The sequence below is a fragment of the Nothobranchius furzeri genome, chromosome 13 (assembly GCF_043380555.1).
Source record: "Nothobranchius furzeri strain GRZ-AD chromosome 13, NfurGRZ-RIMD1, whole genome shotgun sequence".
Lineage (NCBI taxonomy): Eukaryota > Metazoa > Chordata > Actinopteri > Cyprinodontiformes > Nothobranchiidae > Nothobranchius > Nothobranchius furzeri.
Window position 1 is genome coordinate 48,323,789 of NC_091753.1, and position 23,921 is coordinate 48,347,709.

General features: G+C 41.3%; 2 protein-coding genes and 1 long non-coding RNA gene across 4 annotated transcripts; all 3 read left to right on the plus strand.

Annotated features, from left to right (window-relative positions):
• The first annotated feature begins 7,965 nt into the window (after positions 1–7,965).
• Positions 7,966–11,055, plus strand: LOC107380116 (transcription factor Adf-1). Its single transcript, XM_015951186.3, has 2 exons — positions 7,966–8,116; positions 10,243–11,055. The coding sequence occupies exons 1-2, from the start codon at positions 7,987–7,989 to the stop codon at positions 10,812–10,814; spliced, it is 702 nt and encodes a 233-aa protein (XP_015806672.1). The 5' UTR covers positions 7,966–7,986; the 3' UTR covers positions 10,815–11,055.
• A 1,623-nt stretch (positions 11,056–12,678) lies between these two features.
• LOC139062521 (uncharacterized) lies at positions 12,679–14,013 on the plus strand. The gene is made up of 4 exons (XR_011516063.1): positions 12,679–12,799; positions 12,941–13,077; positions 13,198–13,242; positions 13,328–14,013. It is a non-coding gene; the product is annotated as an uncharacterized lncRNA (long non-coding RNA).
• A 283-nt stretch (positions 14,014–14,296) lies between these two features.
• paf1 (PAF1 homolog, Paf1/RNA polymerase II complex component) lies at positions 14,297–22,939 on the plus strand. Of its 2 annotated transcripts, none has more exons than XM_015951182.3 (14): positions 14,297–14,510; positions 16,764–16,796; positions 16,884–16,976; positions 17,058–17,179; positions 17,272–17,338; positions 17,423–17,524; positions 17,626–17,731; positions 20,625–20,693; positions 20,825–20,928; positions 21,017–21,133; positions 21,234–21,362; positions 21,453–21,558; positions 21,701–21,779; positions 22,201–22,939. In XM_015951182.3, exons 1-14 carry the CDS (start codon positions 14,464–14,466, stop codon positions 22,623–22,625), a joined length of 1,599 nt encoding a protein of 532 aa, XP_015806668.1. In that variant the 5' UTR covers positions 14,297–14,463; the 3' UTR covers positions 22,626–22,939. The 2 variants fall into 2 exon arrangements, with proteins under 2 accessions (XP_015806668.1, XP_015806669.1); XM_015951183.3 differs by having other exon boundaries at positions 14,307–14,510; positions 16,767–16,796.
• Positions 22,940–23,921: the final 982 nt, after the last annotated feature.

A 23,921-nucleotide genomic window follows, 5' to 3' on the forward strand; every position in this document is an offset into this window, starting at 1 on the left:
ACTAATATTGTGCCTTTTTTTTTTTTTTAAAGCTTTGACACCGTTCAGTTTCAGATTTCACCATAGGTTATTTATGGTTTTCAGTTCAGGTCAGGTTGGAGTTTTAATTCTAAACTTCCAAGAATTGTATATCCCTGAGACGGACTAATGTCACTACACGTTCAAGTGGAATTGTGGGAAAATCTGAACCTTAGTTTGCCTTGAAGTACAATCCCAGTGCTTGTCTTTATTTAGTGCCTTTTTAAACTGCTGCCTTTTTAAAGCACTTTATACAGCTTAATGCTTTTAGAAGTTATATTTGACATTTTTCCCCCCCCCCCAAAGCTTCTGGTTGAGGAATGTTTCATCGGTACATCGATAGACGAGTCAAACTTACATGTGCTGTGACTTTTTTCTTTCTAGGAGCAAATTCCCAAGTAGAGACCAGAAACTTGTGCATGTTGGCATACAGTATGTAAGAGAATCTTTTTTTTTTTACAGCTTTTATTGTGCTTTGTGGCACTAGCTGTTCTGGGTTGTTTACCTGTTGATGTCTGATTGAACAGCGTGCTAAAGGATGCTGCAATGTTCTCGTGTAATGTTTTGGTTACAGTTTCTATAAAACAAGCTGAACAAAGTTAAAGAGGAGTCCTTGATGTGCAGGAAGTGGTAGCGACCGTGAAGAAGAGGTGTTTCACTACTGAACTAAAACACTGATCATGAAAAAAGGTTCAGGACCAAATAAGTTAAAATCCAAAAAGGTGCCAAGTTAAAACTCATACAATCTCATCCGAACAAAAATAAAAGTTCTATTTAATTACAATTGGTAGTGTAGTTGAGTAATGATAAATTTGAGCAAATGCAAAAAAAAAAAAAAAGTTTCCAATATAACAAACATTTTTTTCTGATTATTTTAGTTTTTTTCTCTGCAGTTTTTAATTCGATCTCAGATAAAGGTGTTCCAGAGGCCTTCAGAAATAATTTACTACAACAAATAACAGATAGAAAAGACTTCTTTTGCTCCCCATATCTCAAAGCTGAAGTACTTTTGATTTAATTAAAGAACAAGATACAAAATAAGCCCATTATCCAACTCTGTCCTTTACGTGGTATTGAGTTGTGCACGGAGGTATTTGAGCACCAGAAAAATGATTCACTCTTGCGTTTGCTGCCATCCTGTTTAAATGTTCATGTAGTCAGCAGATCATTTCCTCTGCAGGAGATGTTCTCCAGTGCAGCCCCCCCACCCCAACTACCTAGTTAAATTTTTTTACTTTGGGTCCCAGTACTCTGACTTGATTCCAATGACTATCCAAGTGTATTCATTTCCTTTAGGATGTATGTGTGGTTGGTAAAAATAAGGATGTACTTCTTATCGGAGGTTCACCAAGAGTCAAAAGCCAATACCCAGAGTTTGAATGTTAGGCCACTTCAACCTCCCTGACATGCCAACCTTTAGGTTTATATCGAGTTTGACTCACTTTTACGTCACTTGTGTTGGAGTCTAAATAATATTGTTGGTCAGAGGATATCACCAACCTTTATGTCATTTTATGGGTTTTCTTTCTATTAGTTACAAGTAACTTTTGCCAGTTTTTGCTCTACTGACTGAAAGTGAGCAGGATACTAGATGTGAAACGGCAACAAAACAACGACTGATGGTCAAACACTGTGCCATACCCGAGTTGCCAAGCCCAGACATCAACGCAACTGTTTTCTCTAATATTTCACCTGTTCTTAGGCTAATGACGTGAAATGTATGAAACACAAAGACCAGTTGGCTTTGGTTTAGTGGCTGATGAAGAAAAAAGTGTGACAGGCAGATGATGAAAAGATTGCATTTCTTTGAAGACGTCAGTATTTTATTTTTTATTTTTTGGCACATTACCACTACAACCTATAACCTGTATTAAAATGTATAGATGGTGAAGATTGTTATTGAATGTCAGAGATTATGAAGATGCTACATAAAAGATGGTAATAGTACTAAAAGTGGATTTAAATTGTGTAAAAAGAAAAAAAACAGTAAAAAATAGGATCCATTTACTATATTGTTTGTATTGTATTTACCATTGTGTTGGCAGAGGGGGAGTTGAACAGAAATCAGCTGTAATAAAGTAATTTTAGTATAATATCCCTGTGTTTTTATTATTATTAGTGTACTTATTTAAGTAAAAGTAAGTGAAAAGTAAAATAAATGTGACTGTACTTCAGTATTCTCGCAGCCAAACTAGTTACTGGTATACTTAACGTGTTTAGAATAAGTGTGCCGTATTTTTTTGTCAGGGTTTTAATGGAAAATAATTTTTTTATAAGCCTCAAATGTTTTGAGGTATGTGCAGGGGAGGTTCTCTAACATATATAAAATCTTTTTTATACTTTGGTGTTTTTTTTATTTTATTTTGTGAAGCACCTAATTTTTAATCTTGAGAGGCGCTATATAAAATATAGTTTTCTTTCTTTCTAACCGTGAGGGGGGCCAGCTGCCTTTTAGAGAGGCCCGTTTGCAAGAAAACATTTTCAACAAGTTTTTTTAAAGGTCAAGTTCCTCCAGATCTACTTTTTTTTGTTGATAAACTATACATGAGTGTCTTAGTCTCCTCCCTTTCCGGACAGCTCAACAAAACAACAAAAAAAAAAAACGTTTATGATTTTAAAACGATTTTGATTCCATACAATTCATGATGCGATTTGAAATAATTCAACATATTAAAAAGAATTTACAAGTCCACATCTTGTTTTAAACATCACAATGTACTTCCCTATCGGATGTATTTGATCCTCTAGTTTTCAATTAATAAATTCAACATGTAAAGACAATGTACTTCATTAGTGATATTTACACATTACACATTTTTATAGCTACAATACTGTGCCGAAATAGGAGGGTTCAAATGAGATTTAGATCGTCCCTGCTCGGAAAAATCAACAGAAAGTGAAAATTGTTCTGGAACTGCGCTGCTCTGGGTGGCTGCATGTTGGAGTAGCTCTGTTCACTATATGTAAGTTTTGCCTTTTTTGGACATTTTTTTCTTCTAGTTTCTCAAGAAAAACTTTTTTTTTGACATTTTACTTTTCTGTTTCTGGTGCTGTGAAGCTTGAAGGATTTTTACTGCAATTTTTTCACTTTTTGAGCATTTGTCATGATGCGTAACCATGATAACAAGCTGGTTTACAATCGGGAGCAGCTGATTAACATTGGAAAGGCTGAAATAATACCTCAACTGAAGCCACAAATCCCAAATGAGCTAAAATGCAAGGAGCGTGGATGCAGAGCGGGAGCAAAACGGAGACAGAGAAAGAGGAAATTCAAACCATCTCTTCCATCGATCATAATGGGCAATGATAAATCAGGTGCTGGTCAGCATCAGAAGCAGGGACCTGAAAAGGCTCAACAGCCTAATAAAAAAGGCTGGTTCTCTTCTGGGGACGACTGTGGAACCACTGGAGGAGATAATGCAAAGAAGGATTCTCCAGAGAATCAAGAAAATGATGGACAACCCTGAGCGTTCTCTTCACAAGACTGTTCGACAACGGAAGAGTGTCTTCAGTCAGAGGCTTCTTCAGTTTCGCTGCAACACTGACCGCTACAGGAGATCCTTCCTGCCAACAGCCATTGTAATATACAATAACTCTTTGATGACTTGATTATTATTATTATTCTGAGCTACTACAGCAATCAATTTCCCTCTGGGATTAACTGGGACGTAATTTTGGGGGGGGGACGGGTGGGACATGTCCCCCCCCCACTTTTTCAAAAGGCAGTTTTGGTCCCCTGCACTTTTTTCCGTCCAAAAACAATGTTACCCTCCTTTAAATGGATTTGGTTGAGCACTAGGACCGAAACGGAAACCGCTTTACTATTAGACCCGCCCAAAAGCTAATCTATTGGCTCTGCTGATACTTGCTAACGTATTATTGGCTGTTGCTGCTGTCACTCAAGTTGTAAACAGTCAGAACGTGCTCACGTTGTTTTGCTAGTTTGGAGCCGCTGGGGAACACCAGTACTGAGTCACATCGTCAACTAGACGCTGTGTAATATCAGAGCTCAGCTCAGCTTCCATTACATAACATTTGAATAAGTGTTCATTTGTGAGTCTTTGGTAGTTAGGCACAGCCAGGAGGCAGCATGTCAAGAAAACGAAAAGTGGATATAAGAGACTTCTTTCAAAGTCAAAACGTAAGTTGGAACATGTGACACCCCTGCATTAAGCTCAGACTCACCTCCTCCTTCACAAACATACTCAAAATTAACTTTTACAAACTAATCTCCTCCACATAACTGACTCCTCAGACACAATTTATTCGTATTATAATTATTATTTTTTTATTACTATTATCATCATAATTATTATTACTAGTAGTGGTAGTAGTAGTAGAAGTGTAACTTCAAAACTTTTATCATTTAACTTTATTGTAAACTTATCTATTGCAATGTATATTTTCACATTAAAAAGCTCTGAAAAATGAACAGTATCATCATCGTCAACAGATTTTTTTAAGCTTAATGTCAAAGATGTACACTTTTCATTAGATTTATCTTATTTTTTCCATTTATTTTTTGTGTGTTGAAATGCAACAACTGTTTAAACACTTTTAAGGGAAAAAACATATTTAATATGTTTTTATACACTCAAATGTTAGGGTGATGATCATGTGTAAAACATTAGTTCAGCATGTCCTCTAACACAGCAAATGAACAAACGGCCAGATCTCAGGAGGACCGTTTATGTATAAATAATTTTTATACTTTTGACTAGGCCTGGGAAAGTAACAAATTTTGCTGGACGATATTTTGTCCAACAAATTGTTGATGATAAACGATATTGTCAACATTATCTAGACCAAAATAACCACTAATATAATGTTAATATATCATAATAATGCAAGTACACCCTTTAAAATGCAACAAAGAAACCTTCATTTAACATTGAAATGTCCAGAACCAGAACTTCTAAATGAATAAAAATAACAAACAAAAATTAAATAAAAAAGGAATCTCACTCCCTGTTAGAAAATGTTGCACCAAAAACAATAAAAAAGACCCAAAACAATAAATACAATGGCCTATCCATTGTCAACAGCCAAAACTGCACTTCAATAATGATAATAAATAAAAATAATAATAGAGTTGTAAATTTTTTAACTTATATATATATATATATATATATATATATATATATATATATATATATATATATATATATATTGAGGATGGAAAAATTATTGAGATGGGCACGTGACGTGTCAAGGGGTCTTTACATAACACCCCCACCCCAAATCCGCACAAGCCTGCTGTGTCCCCCCCACTTCTGAAATCAAAATTTCATCCCTGGGGATTAATAAAGTATTTTTGAATTGAATTGAATTAGGGTTCATCTTATAATTATTAGGAATTATTACAAAACACCATAAACATTTGAAAATATTTCTAAATATTGTAATGATCCGTAAGTTGTTGTAGCATAATGTTACTGTTCCATGGACATATACATATATGGACAATGGGTTTCCATAGGCTCCAATAACACATTTTTGAGGAGAAATGGGAGGTGGCCACCACCGCCATTTTGACCGTGTCACAGGTTCCATCAAGCCCAGACAATTCTACAAAAGGGAAGAGAGGTGGTGCTGAGGGTGGGGCTGTAAGGCTGGGATCAACTGATGACACCCGGTTGAACTAGCTACAAGCTAACCCGAAGCTAATGCAGAGGTGGGAGCTAAGCTAATGGAGGTAGCAACCTAGCTACAACCGGAGTTTGTGCACAACACCAGAGCTTCTGAGTCAGAGATACGCCGGGCTGACCGCTGGGTAAAACCGGGTGGAACACAGAGGTCTCCGAGAGCTCCACAAGCCGGCAGCCGCACAGCAGACAAGCACCGCTGTGATCTGAGATGCGCAGAGCTGCCGCTGGGGAGAACCGGGTGGAAAGCTCTCCATCCCAGAGCTCCACAAGCCAGCAGCCCGCGCAGCAGACAGAGATGCGCCGAGCTGCGGGGAGGGGGGAACGGGTGGAAAACATCGGTCTCCCGAGAGCTCCACAAGCCGATAGTCGGAACCCAGCTCCACCAACATGTTATATTTCAACCCATTTTCTAAAATGCAGCATTATGTTAAATGCACTGGGTTTTAGCCTATTACATTTAAATTTCATGGTTAAACAGTACATGTTAAAATCTAAGCTCAGCTCGGCAGTGACCTAAAATACATAAATATAATTTTACTTACTGAAAAAAATGAAGTGGAGACTCCTTGGATGCTCTATTGGTGCAATTAATGACACAGCAAGTCATTTTGTCCAACAATTGCACAAAAAATATCCAAAAAAGAATACACAAACACAGAGACTCAAAATCCCGGAACAGTTTCCAGGCCAGACCGAGGCTCTACTGAGGCCTTTCCACGGAGCTAGCTCTGTGGTCACGTGGGTCTGATGCTCATTAATTATACAGAATTTTAGGATTTTAATACACTTAAACAGAAGAGTGAGAAAAAAATTCACCCCCCTCAGAGTTGTCATGAGTGTAAACTAGATCATTTAAACCAAAAACATCTTTTGGTACCAGGCTGTAAACATGTTTATTTCTGCTGTGAAATTGGTATTTTTAACATGGGAGTCAATGAGGATTTGCTCGATTCTGACACCAGCCCCCAGCGGATGAGGGTGGAACTGCAATTTTGGTACTTCCAGGATATTGCTTCAATTTTTGAGCCGCATTGTTCTCGCTCGCCTTTTTCCTCCTCCTCATTCCCTCTCGTCTCCCTCCTCCCACATGTGCTCTGCTATGTGTCTGTCGGAGTATGATCGTCCCTCTTCCCCGCCCCTACTGCTCTGTGTGTGGACAGTCTGGACACACAGTTACACATGTTGACCAATCGCCTGTGGCTTTCACCGGGGCAGGGGGGAGGGGAAGGGACGGCTCCCAACGACGAGCCGGCTCCCGTCGTTCACCTCAAAGAGCCGGCTCTTAGAGCTGGTTCGTTCGCGACCCACACATCACTACTTGGTTGTATCCAATGCACACTGAAGCTTCCAGTGATCACGCGTGTGCTTAACGGCGAAACTCCGAGAGGGTCTTTCCGTGAGGGTGGGGTTGAGCGGGGTTGCTGTCAGTCACTGTCTCAGATCATCTCTCTTGGTTCGCCTAGCAATGCCTTCTTTAAGCAGATTTTTCAAACAGGAAGTTTGGATGGAGTAATGATAAATGACCCTCACTATAGTGCCTTTCAGAGTCAGAGGACTACAAAGTGCTTCACTCTACAGTGTATCACTCATTCATTCACACGCTGGTGATGATGAGCTACGATGTAGCCACAGCTGCCCTGGGGCGCACTGACAGAGGCGAGGCTGCCGAGCACAGGCGCCACCGGTCCCTCCGACCACCACCAGCAGGCATGGCGGGTTAGGTTTATGTTTATTCATTTAGCGGACACTTTTATCCTAAGCGACTTACAATTTATAACCTATAGGGCATGTTGTGATCTGCCCAAGGACACAACAGCAGAATTATCTGTCCAGAGCTGGGATTGAATCTGCAACCTTCCGATTACTGGACATCCTCTTCAACCTGTTGAGTTACTGCTGCCCCAAGTTATGGTGGTAATGGTAAAGTAATGGTGCGTTTGATTTGTCCTCGGAACTCGGAAATCCCGAGCTCCGAGTAGGAGACATCAAATGAAATGCCACCCAAAGTCGGACCTCCCAGCCAGAAACTCAGAAGAATTTCAGAACTCGAAATCCAAAATTGCACCTCACCGTATAACAACAACTTTTGGGTGAAATGTTTTTATTTTACTAAACACACTAAAGAAGAGTGCGTTTAAAACCAGTGTTACATGTAGTGCTTGCAACTCTAAGCTGAACATACTAAACGTTTTGTTAGTTTTGCATGTTATGGTGAGAAATCTGTCTAATAATCGCTGTCGCTCGGACGAGGACCAATCAACGGAGGTTTTATTCACTGACCAATGAGCGGGCAGGATGCTCCGTACATCTCCGAGCAAACATGGAGGAGAAGCTGATTGTTGCTGTGACGGACTTCCCCGAACTTTACAATACCGCTGCGAAAGAATATAGAGATATTCACAAAAAGGCCGCGGCATGGGAACTTGTTGGTGCCAGAATTAACACATCAGGTAAGTGTACTTTACGACCGCTAAAGGGTTTTGTAAGTTTATCTAGTGCAATAGCAAACCTAACGAAACACGTTTATGCATGTACAATCTAATCACTTAAAACGTCATTCTTTTTTGGGTGACAAACAATATTATCAATAATTGCTTTTCTAACGTTTTTTTTAAATGCAACAAATTTATTGGATTGCTTTATTGGTTGTGAAACATTTCTTTTACATTTTATTAGGATGATCATATTTTTACTTTCAAGGGCTCTTGGCCCAGGACTGAAACACTTCCAACTGTACTCCGTTTAGTTAAAGAAAACTTTCCTTTCAACATATTTAAAGTCTTATTTCTGAATTTTGTGAAAAATAAATGCTCCCTGGATTCATTAAAAAAATGATCAGAAAGAAAAGTGGAAGTGTTCTGAGAAAAGAGGGCATGTGGTCATCATAATTTCAAACTATGTCATGCTGCCAGGGCACTTCTCCAGCTGGTGAGGAGAAGTAATCACAGAATTTGTCTCTTATTCTATAAGCCTCTCTGCTTGAGTTGTTGGATCCAGTGTGAGGGATGGGCTGCAAACCATCATTTGTTGTCATGTTGTCAGTGGGTGATGCTTGAGGTATAGCTCTGTCAACCTCACCATTTTTCCGCATGTAGTTTTGAAGAACACAGGTGGCCTTCACAATCAGAATCAGAATCAGAAGTTTTTATTGCCATATGTGTGCCAAGTCACAACATTAGGAAATTGCTGCGGTATTTTGGTGCAGAAGGTAAGAGAAAAAAAATTAATTAAGAGATAAGCAAATATAAGAACTAATAAAACACTCATGATAAAATTATTAATGTAAAAAGTGGCAGGAATTAGAGAAGCAGCTATCTACTCCGTGTAGGTATTAATCTGAGTATTTGTTGAATGGTTCAAGCACAGCATCGGGTCACGTGACTGGGACCAATCAACTTGAGTGGGCTGCCCTAGGATTTTCCTTCAAAAGTCCAACTGCAGAGGGGAAGAAACTGTTTTTGTGGCAAGAGGTTCTGGTCCGAATGGATCTGAGCCTTCTGCCCGATGGGAGCGAGTCGAATAGACTGTGTCCAGGGTGAGACGAGTCAGCTACTATCCGACCTGCACACCTCAATGTCCTAGAGGGGTACGGATCTTGAATGGAGGGGAGTTTGCAGCCAATGACCTTCTCTGCAGAGCGCACGACACGCTGCAGCCTCTTCTTGTCCCTGGTGGTAGCTCCAGCGTACCACACGGTGATTGAGGAGGTGAGGATGGACTCGATAGTGGTGTAGAATTGCCTCATTGACTGTGGTGATATACGGTCGGCTTTCTTTGGGCAGATACCCACAACATGTCGATACACACGCCACTGTGCAGAAAGGATGCCAAATGCATTTTCTACTATTCTTCTGGCGCGAGACAGGCGGTAGTTGTGGCATCTCTTGTTTCTCTCTAGATTTTTACCTGGATATGGTCTCATAATGTGGCGTTGAAGGGGGAATGCTTCATCTGCCACCAGTACGTGTGGCATTGGACCCAGGTGCTCTGAGCCTTGTAGTGTGGTGTCTTCAGGTACGCTCAGTGTCCCAGCCTTTAAGTGTTTCCCCAGGGGAGACTCTGACAGTATGCCCCCGTCACTGTTTCTCCCATAACCACCCACATCAATAACTCTAAACATATAATGAGCATCTACCACAGCTAGAAGGACAATAGAGTGGCTGCCTTTGTAGTTGTAATATTTAGAGCCAGAAGATGGAGGCGCTTGCAACACAACATGCTTTCCGTCAGGAGCACCTATACAGTTTGGAAAGTTCCATCGTTCTCTGAAACCCTCTTCAGTGGCGTTCCAATCTTCCATTGTTGGCTCTGGCATGTATTCAGGCTGCAGCACATCCCAAATGGCCTGTGAGACATCATCGCCCGCTATTTCTCCAACTGTTGAGCGCCCCACACGGTAGTTGAAACGGAGAAGGAGTCTCCTGTTGCAAGAAATCTGAAAAAGGAAAAATGACATCAGTGTTTGTTTGTAATATGGTTATTAACATTTTTTGTATTGGTAACATTATATCAGACTTGTACTTCAATTTTAAAGTAAAATATTGATAAGATTATGCATTTTATTCTGGTTTTGCAGGTGAAAAGGCCAAAAAGCGGTGGAAAAATCTAAGAGACACATACATGCGAGTCTGCAAATCTCTGAAAGAAAGAAAGAGTGGTTCAGCTGCTGGCGGGCAGAAGACTTGGAAGTACTATCAGATCATGTCCTTCCTGGAGCCACACCTCAAAGAGCGAGTCACAAGTGGAAACCTAACAGCAGATGACCTCCAGCAAGAAGAGGAGATCATATCGACTCTGGAACCAGCACTAGAGGAGGAAGATAGCTCCAGTGTTTTTTCACACAACCCTGATATGGTCAGTGACACCAGTAGTCCATTCTCACTTGACCAGTCATTCCAGCAGCCATCTTCAATTCAACAAACACACCAGTCAGCTCATGGAAAACGAAAGCGGCCTGCTGACAGCTTTGAAGCAACCATCCTCAACAGGTTGGACAACATTCAAGCCCAGCTGAAGCAGGGTGATGAGGATGAACTGTACCTTCAGAGCCTTTTGCCAACATTCAGGCGTCTGACAGGAGCTAGAAAATCTATGGCCAAGGTGGAGATCATGAAAGTGCTCCACAAAATTGAATTTGGAGAGGAGTGACATTTCTACAAGTTTATTTTTTTTGTAGTTCACCTGTTCTACACACAGCATAGTCTGTGTATGTTTGTTCTTTAATACAGACCCAGAGGGCAGTTATTTGTTATTTAATTTTAATTTAATATATTGCAGCAAAGCACATTTTAGGCACTGCAGATTATATACTATAATTTTCTTTGTTGTTGCCTACCTCGTTTCGTTCAAGTCGAGCGCTGTGAGTTTTAATAAAAACTTTTCTACTTTCTATATGTTGTGATACATTATGAACATTACAAATGACTACTTCACACAGTGTCATGGGGCTATTGTAAACACGTGAAAAATAATTTTAAAAAGCCCAGCGCTTTGGGCTTCCTGACAGGGTTGCGGAAGGCGCTTTATAAATAAAGCTTTGATTGATTGATTGAATTATGGTAATAAGAAAACACACTCACCTAAAGGATTATTTGGAACACCATACTAATATTGAACAGATGTTCCTAATAGTCCTTTAGGTGAGTGTATATGAAAATATAATTACTGTATCATATTAACTCACCTTGGACAGATGGCAAGTTGTTCTTCTGGGCTTATTGGTTCTCTCATGTTTGTGTGAATCTTCTCTATCTTTGGGGTTACCAGGGTGAGAAGATGGGCAAATAGCTCTGGGCTGAGGCGAAAGTAGGTCCGGGATTTATCAGGGTCGTCCTTGAGGTCCCTCATTAAATGATGGTATTCTCCGTTTCTTTCTCTGGTTTTTATTATGGGATTAACCCATTCTCGGGTTTTTTTTATATAGTAAAATCAAAAGGGAGATTTCACACAGCTCTAGCAGCACCTTGTGAAACATCACATCTACCGCTTTTTTACTCTGAACCACTTAAATAACCTTAATTCCCTCCAACCTGAAACAGCCAATCAAAACAACGGAAGATTCGATTTTCGTCAACGGCTTTGCCGCTGCCGCGGGTCGCCTCCCGTGTGTCAGGTAATAAAAGTGACGGCGACAAATTTCGCTGATCGCGGTCGGTTGTCGCCTCCCGTGTGTCGAGCCCATAAGATCTGAGCTGGTAAAAACAAAAATGAAAATCCTCATCAGCAGGCTTTTTTGAAAGTGGGGGGGACGCAGCTGCCAATCACAAATTTTGCCGGGGACATGTCCCCAGCGTCCCCGGTTAAAATGACGCCTATGACCAGATCGCACCACAAGATCCGGTCAGGGGGTGACTTGTACTTAAGGGTTGGTCAATCCCTGGGTGGAGTCACACTCTGGCACATTACTTGCATTCACTTGGAAAATTTTGGAAAATATCTTTGTTTCAACATTTCTTCTCAGCACTCAAATTTGTTTTTTCTGACATTTTGACTGCTCCTTACGCACCCTCTTTTTTTAGTTTAGTTTAAATTCTAATCTGATATATCCATATAAATATTAATTGTGAGTCTATAACATGTCAGGTTCTGTGGTCACAGGTGTGAACAAAATAAATTTCTTTCACTGTAATGAAAAGCAAGCGTTGATGACTGCTGTGCAAAACTAAAAAAATTGTTCTATTCAAGCCTCAATGTTGTCTGTAGTGATTGATTCATTGTTTTTGGATTTTATATTTGAAGTGCAGTCACCGTGGTCGCTGGGACGACGTACGGTGGCTTTGCCAGCTTGTACTTTTTCTGGTGGCTTTGCCAGCTTGCACTTTTTCTGGCTTTATTAAACTAGTAAATATAATAAATTAACCGAGGAATAAAATTAAAGCCCAAAGAAATCAAGATGGAAACAAATTAAGCCTTAAAAATTAGAACATAGTAGAATAATTTAACAAGAACAAAAACAAGTTGACAACATCCGGTCAGCCGGTGTTGCGGGAGCGCGCGCAGCATGCGCGCAGCTGTCTCTCGAGCGGCACGTGCCTTCCTAATAACCAATCGGGTGAGCCCAGCCAGTAATAAGCGGAAGTCTGCCTGATGTGCATTGTGACGAGCTTTGTAAACAAAATTGAAGAAGGTCCTGAGTAAGTACACATGTTAAAAGTACAGTTTCTACGTTTTTAGCCATCATTGTTGACGTCCGGCTTGGTATTGCGGGGATTCCGTTTGACCCATTTAACCAATCACGTTGTCTATTCTGTTTTTATTGACTTCTCCCCTCACAGAACTTCAAGATGTTGAGTGAGATCTTTCTTTCGTCGCTATGGTTCCTGTTTGTCATCTTCTGGGTCGAGACAATAAACGTATGGTTGTTTCTGTCCATGTTTTACCAGGATCAGGTGTTTTACCACTGGAGAGATGGGTAAGACGTGGTTTCATTTGCTTTGTACACATCCTGCAAATAAAAATGGATTCATATAAGTGAAAGTAAAATAGCATGCAATGAAAGTTTTATTTCCTTTGTATTTATTTGATGTTACAGGGTGGTCGCAGATGATCCTGGAGAGATGATGTACATGTTGAGCAGGCATGCAATCTTTTGATTAACTGCGTTTAGGTCTGATTTTGATAAGGTTGTTGCATGCACGTTTTAATTTTGTTCCTTTCTGCAGACTTGACAGCCCTGTACAGACAGAGATTCAGACTTGAACTTGGACCAACAAGTTCATGCAGGGATGCTGCAGTTGTTTTGACTGAAGAAAAGATAAAGAAAACCAGCCACTCCTCTTCTTTTGCATGTCACAATAACATGCACAACCCACTTTGAATAACAAATGAAGAGGTGCATTTTTGGTGAAGTGCAATTTTCATCCAAAAGCTTTATACATCTTTTCCATAGCTGCAAACCTGTATTGCCAGATTTTGGAAGAGCCAAGTTGAAAATGCAGAGTGAATCTGTGTGTTTTTGTTTTTAAAACTTCTAAACTACATACAATTTTTTCCACTAAAATGATTCTATGCAATTATTACTTGCTCTCAGTATTATAAATATTTTTCATTTTAGATAACAGGTTACAGTAAATCTGTTCAACTGAACACGTGTCTGTTTATTTACAGCAATAAGATCAGGTTGTGTATTACAACTTCTAACACTAAGCTATTTTTGAGTATTAAATATGACAGAATACTTTGTTGATGATTTTTCTATGTTTTATATATTCTGCATTCTCTAATTATTTGATCGACTTTTATGAATAGCAATGAAAACATTTTCACATTTGTCAATCCCTAATTTTTCCACACATTTCTATTACATGTTGTTGAACTTTATTTTCGTTGTACAAGGATATTGCTCTGTTTAATTGCTTATTCAATTTTACTGATATAATTGCGTGTATTATATATTTTGCATTACAAATTTAAAAATATTTAGAATCTAAAACATTTCGTCTGTTAGTATTTTCCATTTTTTATTGAGAACATTCGATTTAGGCCTGTTTTCATATACTTGAATGTCTATTGTTTGAATTTACTAAATAAAATGAATTATTAAGTTGAAGTTGTTTATTTTTTCCCATCTAAACAGTATTTTTTACATGGATATTCTCCTCCAAGACGGAAGGTGGCGCTCTTAAGCTAATCCTTAAATCACCCGGATGTGTTTTGCCGTAGGCTCAACAAAAATGTGTTGTCTGTTGTTTTTTGTGTAGATTTGGCTTCCGTGCGTTATAGAAATTAATTTTTCGGGTATCTACTGTCAATTCTGTGTTGATTAGTCGCTTTTAGTTGGGAGCGGTTTCTCTAAAACATGGCTCCTACGATTCAGACACAAGCTCAACGGGAGGACGGTCACAGGTACGTTTATTAATTTTTAAGTTATTTAGTTGTGTATACTTGTCAATTTATATACATGTTTACGTAAATGTACGTGGAGTAAAATGGCTCGTAAGTTCCTAAGTCAATTAATCTGGTTAATATTTGTTTTCTTTAATAGTAACAAAATCGCCAAAATAAACTAAAGTAGTTTATGCTAGCCTCTTGAGCTAATGTGCTTACTGGTGTAAACGAGTGTGCACGTTTTTAATTACTGCTTTGAGTAAATATTTTTACTAACACAGTGAATTATAATTTAATGCTTTATATCATTCAAAAAACTTAAGGGTATAAAAAACTAAAAGTAATGTGTTAGTTGCTTGTTTTTGCACTCGAACATACTATTGCACACTTTTACACGTTTTGTCTGATGTTTATTATAAAAGAGTCTTAGAAACTAAAAGTTTATATATATATTTTTGCCATAAAAACTTGAAACAAAGTTTCAGGTTTATAATTACTCAGGGATTGTTTAGATCGGACCATACTTTGGGTTGTGATGCATTGTAAAAAGTGTTTTTTTAGCCCTCCCAATTTTATTTGCACCTTAAACACTTCCACCACCGACATTCCACGCAAACACACACTTTACCACTTTACCTTCAAATCTCCGTCTCTCTAACACTGTAGAGGTCTTTAAAAATCATCTAAAAACTCACCTTTTCATCCAGGCGTTCCCTCCCTAAATGTTCAAAAAGATGGCTTTGTTCGGGTTCACACCTTCACTTTGTTTATACTCATGATTTTATCACTGCTATTGTTTTTCTGATGTTTTTATTGGTTAGAGGTATTTGCCCTGATCTTTATCATGTTGTACAGCGCTTTGGGATTTATATCTGTGAAAGGCGCTATATAAATAAACTTTTACTTACTGACTTACTTACTTACTTAGGGCCTTGGGAGTGAGCACATTTAACGGCATTTGGCAGGGGGATTTTTCAGTCTCATCCCGAGTGCCAGTGCCCACTTCCAATTTTAAACTGCACTTAGACACTGAGGGCTGTGGGTGCAAGTGGGGTGGTGTGGTGGCATCAGCTGGCGTAGGCCAGACGATGCCCGAACTGCCCACTCACCACAGCCATGAATACACCTCATCAACATGCGCTAACACTGTATTGGAGCAGGCGGAGGGAGACTAGGGGTCTTGGCACACCTCTGTTGTCGCTTAGCTTCCCGGGGCTGGAGGCTAGGAGGGAGGTCTGGTTGGGGTCTGGGTGGTGGGTTGCTTTGCTCAGCGTTAGGCGGGGAGCCTGCTCACCATCACCCCAACAGAAAGGGTCGAACTCTGGGAACCGGTAATGGTTGTACCCCATGTGCAGCAGTACCGGGACCAGAGTGAATAGGGTGTGTATGGGGAGCATGATTGGGTGTCCGGCATGAATTTTTGTAAGTCTTTGGTTGTATGTGCATGTGTGAGCATGAGGGAGGGAGTGTGTGACTGTGTCTTTGTATGACCATATATGTCAGGTGGGGCCTTTGACTCCTCCCCTCTCATGGGACTTCTTTTGATGCTATACATCTTCGTCTCCCCTCCCCCTCACACCTGATGTGGAGTGCGTTGCCTTGGTCTGCCTGAGTGTTCGTGGCTCCCGGGTCAGGGGGTTTAAGATTTTTGGCGTCTGCCTAATCAATCCCGGTGGCTGCCTGGTGGGATCTGGGTCCCTGGGCTCTGCTGGGTCCCCGGCGGCGGTGGTGGGTCCTGGGTTGCTGGGTACCGGGTTCGGCCAGCTGGGGGGTGGGAGGCTGCGGGCGGGCCTGTGGGCTTGCTGCTGATATCTCCCGGGACGCTGCTGGTTGTGGCCCTCCGGGGCAATCCACTGCGTCCCTCGAGGGGGGCAGGGGCTTTTCTGGTTGCAGTCTCCCTGGGGTCCCTGTGCTCTGGGGCAGCTCCTGGATCTCTGGGACTTGGAGCTCCCTCCAGAGATCCATGGGAAGAAAGAAAGGAGAAAAAATGTGTTTTCAAGACTGTCGGAATAAATATAAAAAATAATTATGTTTAATAGAATAGTTTTGCATTTTTGCAATATAGAAAAACAGTAGAAATCCAAACGTTTGTTTTCTTTCAGTTCTCATTGTGGCTTTTGGTGTATTTGGTTTATTATCGACGTAAATATTCTTCGGGCTGCATTCGTTGGTGTGAAAGGTCTCCACCAGTGTTATTTTGGGGGACAAAGCTAAAAGGTTGCAGTTTTCCTGGTTTCTTGGCATTTTTTAAAAACTACTTTTATTTCCCAGTAGGCCATCTTCTCACAGAACTGTTCCAGAAAGGTAAGTAAATTCAGCTCTTTTAAAATGTATATCTTACATGTCATGCATATTGATTTGACTTATCATTTTCTTTTGTCCCCATGACAGGTCGGGAATTGTCTGTCGAGTGAAGTACTGCAACAGCCTGCCAGACATCCCCTTTGACCCCAAATTCATCACATATCCATTCGATCAGCATCGGTAGTTTCACTCTCCTGCTTTCTGAGTTCGATAAATAAGGTTACAAACAGACACACACCATTTATCGATCTGCTCTGACAGGTTTGTTCAATATAAAGCTACATCTCTGGAGAAGCAGCACAAACATGAGCTCCTGACAGAACCAGACCTTGGGGTGACAATTGATCTCATTAACCCAGACACCTACCGCATAGATTCTAACGGTAAGTTTCCAGTTACAGACTCACCTTATATGTTGTTTTCTATTTAGATTATGTTACGTTAATAAAGACATTTGAATATTTAACCCTTTCAGTTCTTTTGGACCCTGCTGATGAAAAACTGTTGGAAGAAGACATCCAGGCTCCGTCCAGTTCCAAAAGGTAACTCTAAGATAAATATGGCGTTATCATTTCATATTTTTTTGTAATGTTGGGGAATGAATATGTTTATTCTACATTTTTAAGATCACAACAACATGCAAAAGTGGTGCCGTGGATGAGAAAAACAGAATACATCTCCACAGAGTTCAACAGATATGGTGTATCTAATGAAAAGGTGGAAGTCAAGTAAGTTTGATTTTCTTAGTGTGTGTTTTATATGTCTGTGTGTGTGTGTGTGTGTGTGTGTGTTAGTAGGCGTCTTTTTTTAATTATTATTTTGCATTTAGGATTGGAGTTTCTGTGAAACAGCAGTTTACAGAAGAAGAGATCTACAAGGACAGAGACAGTCAGATTTCTGCCATTGAGAAAACATTCGAGGATGCTCAGAAATCGGTAAGTTTGACGTTTGTTTAACGGCTCTGAATAATAACATTTCATGTTCTTTTATATGAAGATTATCTTCGTGGACACAGTTTGACCCTGTGTGGGTGGGATTTAACCCAGAAACCGGCTCTCTTCACCCAGGTTACAGGTTAAGAACAAGTCCAATGGAGCCCTGGCGCTCCTGCAGGGACCCAGACCTAACTCAAAGATCAGCATTCCTGATCCAGTTAACCATGGTTTTGGGAATTTTAGGAACTCACCAGGAACCCGCCACAATTATAGGGCCTGTATCATGCTATTTTACACCTCCCAAAGCAACGGCTGACGCTTTATATGATAAAATATTACTGTTGGCATTACTGAGATGTAATTTTTTATAAATATGTTATTTTTTGTGAGATATACCTTTAACCCAGAAATAAGCTGCTTGGATTTGATGAAACCCAGCTTCTATCTGTGTTAATTCCACAATAGTGCACGGCTGCAGACCCAAAGACTAGCAGCAGTAGCTCAGGAGGTAATAATAAATAATGCATAGAACTCATATAGCGCTTTTCTAGACACCCAAAGACGCTTTCACACACTCTCACATTCACACACTGCTAGTGATGGTAAGCTACTTGTAGCCACAGCCGCCCTGGGGAAGTCTGACAGAGGCGAGGCTGCCATTTGGCGCCGTCGGCCCCTCTGACCACCACTAACACAGGCAAGTTGGGTGAAGTGTCTTGCCCAAGGACACAACAGCAGGAAACCCCTGGCGGGATCTGGAATCGAACCCATGACCCTCCGATCATGAGGCAACCCGCTCTACCACCTGACCTACTGCTGCCCCACGGGTAGAACGGGTTGTCCAGTAACCAGAAGGTTGCAGGACAAATTCCGGCTCCCTGCAGCGAATTCTGCTGTCGTGTCCTTTGCTCAAGACACTTCACACTCCTAGCCTACTGGTGGTGGTCTGAGGGACCGGTGGCACTTGTGCAAGGCAGCCTCGTCTCTGTCAGTGTGCCCCAGGGCAGCTGTGGCTACACTGTAGCTTATCACCATCAGTGTGTGTATATGTTTGTGGATGACTCACTGTAGTGTAAAGCGCTTTAGAGTCCTCTGACGCTGAAAGGCGCTATACAGGTGCGGGTCATTCATCATGACCCACTCAGTGATTGCCGAGTCCCCCCCGTAGAATTCTTAAGCCTGATTCATGCTTCTCCCGTCTGCGTCAGTGCGGAGACACGCAACGTCCTTGCGGGCCTGCCGGAGAGCACCGCAAGGACGGACGGAGTAGAGCTCTCTTTTCTAAACATCCTTCAGTCGAGACGGAGAATGCAAGCTTGTGATTGGTCAGGACGCCGCTGCTGTCTACTGCGCCGCTGTTGCGCCCTCAAAAACATAAAGAGAGCCGAGGATAACAAGCGGCAGACACGGAGAAGCTTGAAGAATACCTCGCGAAAAAACTCTAAAAATATGAACGTTTAATTCCCCGTGACTGGAGGAATGAAAAGATGCGCAGCAAGCGTTTTATTTGTGGACAGAAATGACAGGAAACGTGGGTTTAGAGGTGGCGAGCGCATGAAGAGGTGGAGGAGGGTGAGAGACAAATTTGTCTGTGTTAAAAAGTCTCTTATATACAAAAAACACAAAATAAACACACTATCTTGGACCGATACATGATAGGATACCACAGAACAGTGCTACGCCCTCTGTTGTCCTGCCGGGGAATTGCTTTGCAACGCTCTCCAGGAGACGGAGAAGAATGAGAGCAAAACGCTTCCGTCAATCCGTGCGTGTCTGTCCCTTGCGGAGCTGATGGAGAAGCATGAATCAGGCTTTAGCTGGAGGGTGACACATACAGAGCTGGGGTGAATCGGTCCCAGTTTTTCTCTGATAACCTTTCAGCTAGCAGTTAGCATTTTGGTATTACCTACATGACTCTCCACCAGGTGGTTTCAACGTTGGAATGAAAGACACAAAATCTTTTTCTATAGCGCCTCTCAAGATAAAAATCACAAGGCGCTTCACAAAAACAAAGAATTTAAAATATAAAAAGATTTGGTGCTGGTTTGAAGAAGTAAAGCATCTCTAGTGCTGGTGGTGGTTTAACAAGCAGTCTGTCAAATCACGGTCACTTTTTGAGAGCTCCTGAAGTTAAAATCCAACATTTTCTGATGATTAAACTCTTCTTTAGGAAGACTAGACAGGAGTCTTGTTCTCTCACTGGCACACGTCCATTTTTTGGTTCCAGACATTATTTAAAGTGCAGACTGGACAAGAAAAAAATCACTTCTTCACAACTGTGGAGATTAAACTCCCTGCTAGCTACATGGTGAGACCCGGTGTTAGTGTTTACAGTCGAGGGGAGGAGGCATCTGGACTAAAGACTACCTGGATGGGGAGGGGTGCGCCGTGATGATGCTGCTATAACCCCATCCAGCTGAATCAGAATCAGGGTTTTAGTGCCATATGTACAAGAATTCATGAAATTTCTGTGGTACTTGGCGCAAAAAGAAAGATACAAACTGGGGATACGTAAATATAGGAAGTAAGAATACAATCATGATAAAATAATAATATAAAGTGGCAATAATTAGAGAAATGGCTACTATATACAAGAAAGTGTAGGTACTGATCAGAGCGGATCAGTTCAGGTGCAAACACAACACAGGGTCATGTGACTGAAACCAAGCGACTTGAGTGGGCGGCCCTAGGATTGTCATTCATGAGTCCAACAGCAGCGGGAAGCAATGCAGCCTGCTGGGCAGACAATTTGCAACTGAGACAGAAAAGTGCTCGCAAGAAGTGTTTTCACCTTTAAAATATTAATCTGCAAATTAGCTTTTTGGTGCAAAAGTGGAAAAACATCATGTATGGTGAGATAATAAACCAAAAAGTTGTTGTTTCTCGTTTCCAGATCGCACAGCACTACAGCAAACCCAGAGTTACTCCTGTGGAGATCCTCCCTGTGTTCCCTGACTTTAAGGTGACCTTGCCGCCTAAAGAATGAGCACACACACACACACATACGCACACACACACACACACGTTGTTGTTTTCGTAGCTGCTTCACTAGCAGAACTGAATAAATACCTTCCTCTCACATTTTCTCCTCAGATGTGGATCAACCCGTGTGCTCAGGTCATCTTCGACTCTGATCCGGCACCCAAGGACATTTCTGCTCCAGCAGGAGTGGAAATGATGTCTCAAGCTATGATCAGGTATCTGCTAAAGAAATGATGGTATAAGTATACGTCACAAAAAGGTGTTTTTTTTTTTCTGAAAGCATCCCTTTATTGTTTAACGCAGAGGAATGATGGACGAGGAAGGAAATCAGTTTGTGGCTTACTTCCTGCCTAATGAAGACACGCTCCGTAAGCGAAAGAGAGACTTTGAGGAGGGACTGGACTTTATGCCAGAGGATCTGTGAGTGAAACACAAAATATTCTCTCTGTCTTGTTAGAAGGACTCCTGCTGGAGTCTGCTGCAGTATCAAGTATAAAACCATCTTCTGCGTGTGTCTCAGGTACGATTACAAGATTGCGAGGGAGTACAACTGGAACGTCAAAAACAAAGCCAGCAAAGGTTACGAAGAGAACTACTTCTTCATCTTCAGAGATGGAGATGGTGTTTACTACAACGAGCTGGAGACGAGGTCATCATTCACTCCAGTTGTTTTCTGTTCATGCAGTAAGAATAGGTTTAGTCGTGGGGGTGTCCTTAAATGGTTTCTTCTGACCTTCAGGGTGCGTTTGAGTAAGAGGAGAGCCAAGGCTGGGGCCCAGTCCACTACTAATGCTGTACTAGTGTGTAAGCACAGAGATATGAATGAGAAAGAGCTGGAAGCTCAGGTCAGTGAAAGTCATTAAAGCTCATTCAGACTCTTTTTCTCAGTGTTGGTAAAAGCAGAACCTATAAATGTGATGAACGATAGGCTGTGTTATTACGCATCACTGCATTATCTGAAAATGCTAAAAATGTGACTTCTAACAGGAAGCCCGTAAAGCTCAGCTGGAGAACCACGAGCCAGAGGATGAGGAGGAAGACATGGACAAGGACATGCAGGATTCTGGTTAGTTCTCTTTGTTTTAGCGGTTTTTTGACATCTGTTGAACTTGTCAGCTAGGTTTTCACTACCGTTTTTGATTTGTGCTTGGAAGATGTGAATGAATACATTTTTGTGTGTTTTAAGGAGGATCTCATCTGATGTTTATTATAGGTAATAGGAATAGGCTTTGTGGAGCTAACCTGGTAAAACTCATTAAACTGATTTGAGCCACATTTAGTTCATCATTCCAGATCCTTTTTAAAATGGAAAAAACCAAGAGGGTTATTTTTTTTCCTACGGAAAAGGATTAGGGTCACCGAACAGAAAATAATAATTCTGATTTTAATTTCAGAAGTCAAAAGTCAGAATTTGTACATAACCCTAATCCTCTTCGGTGATTTCCAGTGTTTTGCTGAATTTGTTATTATTTTATTTTTTCCCCCAGGTGACGAGAAAGAAAAGGGCAGCGGAAGCGAGGTGGAGAACTCCGGCAGTGAATCTGAGAGGGAAGACGAAGACCAGGAACAAAGCGGAGAGGAGGGCGAAGACGATGAGGATCGAGGGAAACGAAGGAGGAAAGCAAGCGGCAGTGGTAGCGATAGTGGCGAGGAGAGGGCTAGGGAAATGCGAGACGAGGAAGAGATCTTTGGTAGCGATGATGACAGCGATGACAACGAGCCCAAGAATTCAGCTCGGAGCAGCGGGGAGGAGGGCAGCGGGAGTGAGGATGAGGGGGGGAACAGACGAGCCAGCAGGAGTCGCAGCGCCACTCCGGCACACAGCGACCGCAGCAGCGACCACTCAGACGTTCAGGCTCAGAGTGGAAGTGAGCAAGCGTCTGACTCCAGTGAGGCCAGTGACAGTGAATAAGACCTGCAGCCTTTACGGCACAGTGGCGATCGCCATGGTGATAGTCACCTTTTGTCACCTGCATGTTTGGCTCCAAACACAACCCCTTTACCCTGTCATTAAACAGAATACGTTCGTCTGGGCTGTAGCTGTCTGATGAAGTAAAAGACGTGTGAGTCGACATGAGACATCTGTTTTCTGTCCAGGTTTTTTTGTTGTAGGTGAAAATCACTCACCAGTAGCTGTTAGTACACCACTATTGTCTGTCAGCATCATGTAAAAAATATCTTTTTCTCTTTGTTTTTACAACTGATAATAAACAGCAGGTCACATTAGGGTCAGACTTTGCATTTTGTTTGGTTATATGTACTTCCTGAAGAAATCCTCAGCCTCTTCATTAACTTCCAGTGTAGAGTTAATCAGCAAAGGATTATTACGGTACATGGTTTACTTCTAAATTGGCTTAGTTACATGAAGAATGACCCCTTATGGTCAAAGTTGGGTACTGCAGTTCATGTTTCACAACAAGAGTCCTCTCTGTACATCCCGCTCCCTTTGTGAGTTTCATGACGGTTTCTACTTGTAATGCACGACAAACGTATACAGTTGATTTGATATAAATTTAGCCAACGGTAGAGATTTTGACTGCTGGCAAACCCCGATTGTGCATAAGTGTCGTCGAGGTGCGGTTGCTACTGCAGCATCGAGCACGTGGATGAAGGCATGCGCGTAAAGAAGATGGAGCAACATTGGCTTTATGGAGTTGGATGTTGAGCAGAAAAGCATCCTCAGTAAAATATGTTGGGCAAGAGTAAATGATCTTATCTGCTTTAGTAGCTCATTAATGCAAATTCACTTAAATACCGTTTGTTTTTACCACAGTACTAACCGTACTAACGCACAGACTTCCAAACATTTACTGTGATTTAGTCTGTTTCTCTCTGCATTTTCAGCCGTGTCTCCCGTGTTTTAGGAAAGAAAAGGATCTTTTCTCTCAAAAGATAAAAATCACAAGGCGCTTAACAGGAACCAAAAATTCATGAAGATTTTTAAAAAAATTAAAACTTGGTAAAAATTTGGAAAAAAAAAAGTGATTAAAAATGTAAGGGAAGGGAAAGAGGGAAATCAGTGGAACCCAGGAAAGGTAGAGTTGGTAGAAATATCAGGAGAGGGTGGTGATGAATGTCACACAAAGCCAGTCTGAACAGGTGAGTTTTCAGCTGCTTTTTAAAGGTGACCACTGAGTCCAGTGGTCTCAGGCTCAGGGGGAGAGAGCTCAGAGTCTGGGCTTGAGTCTGAAAACAGCTCTTCTCTCTC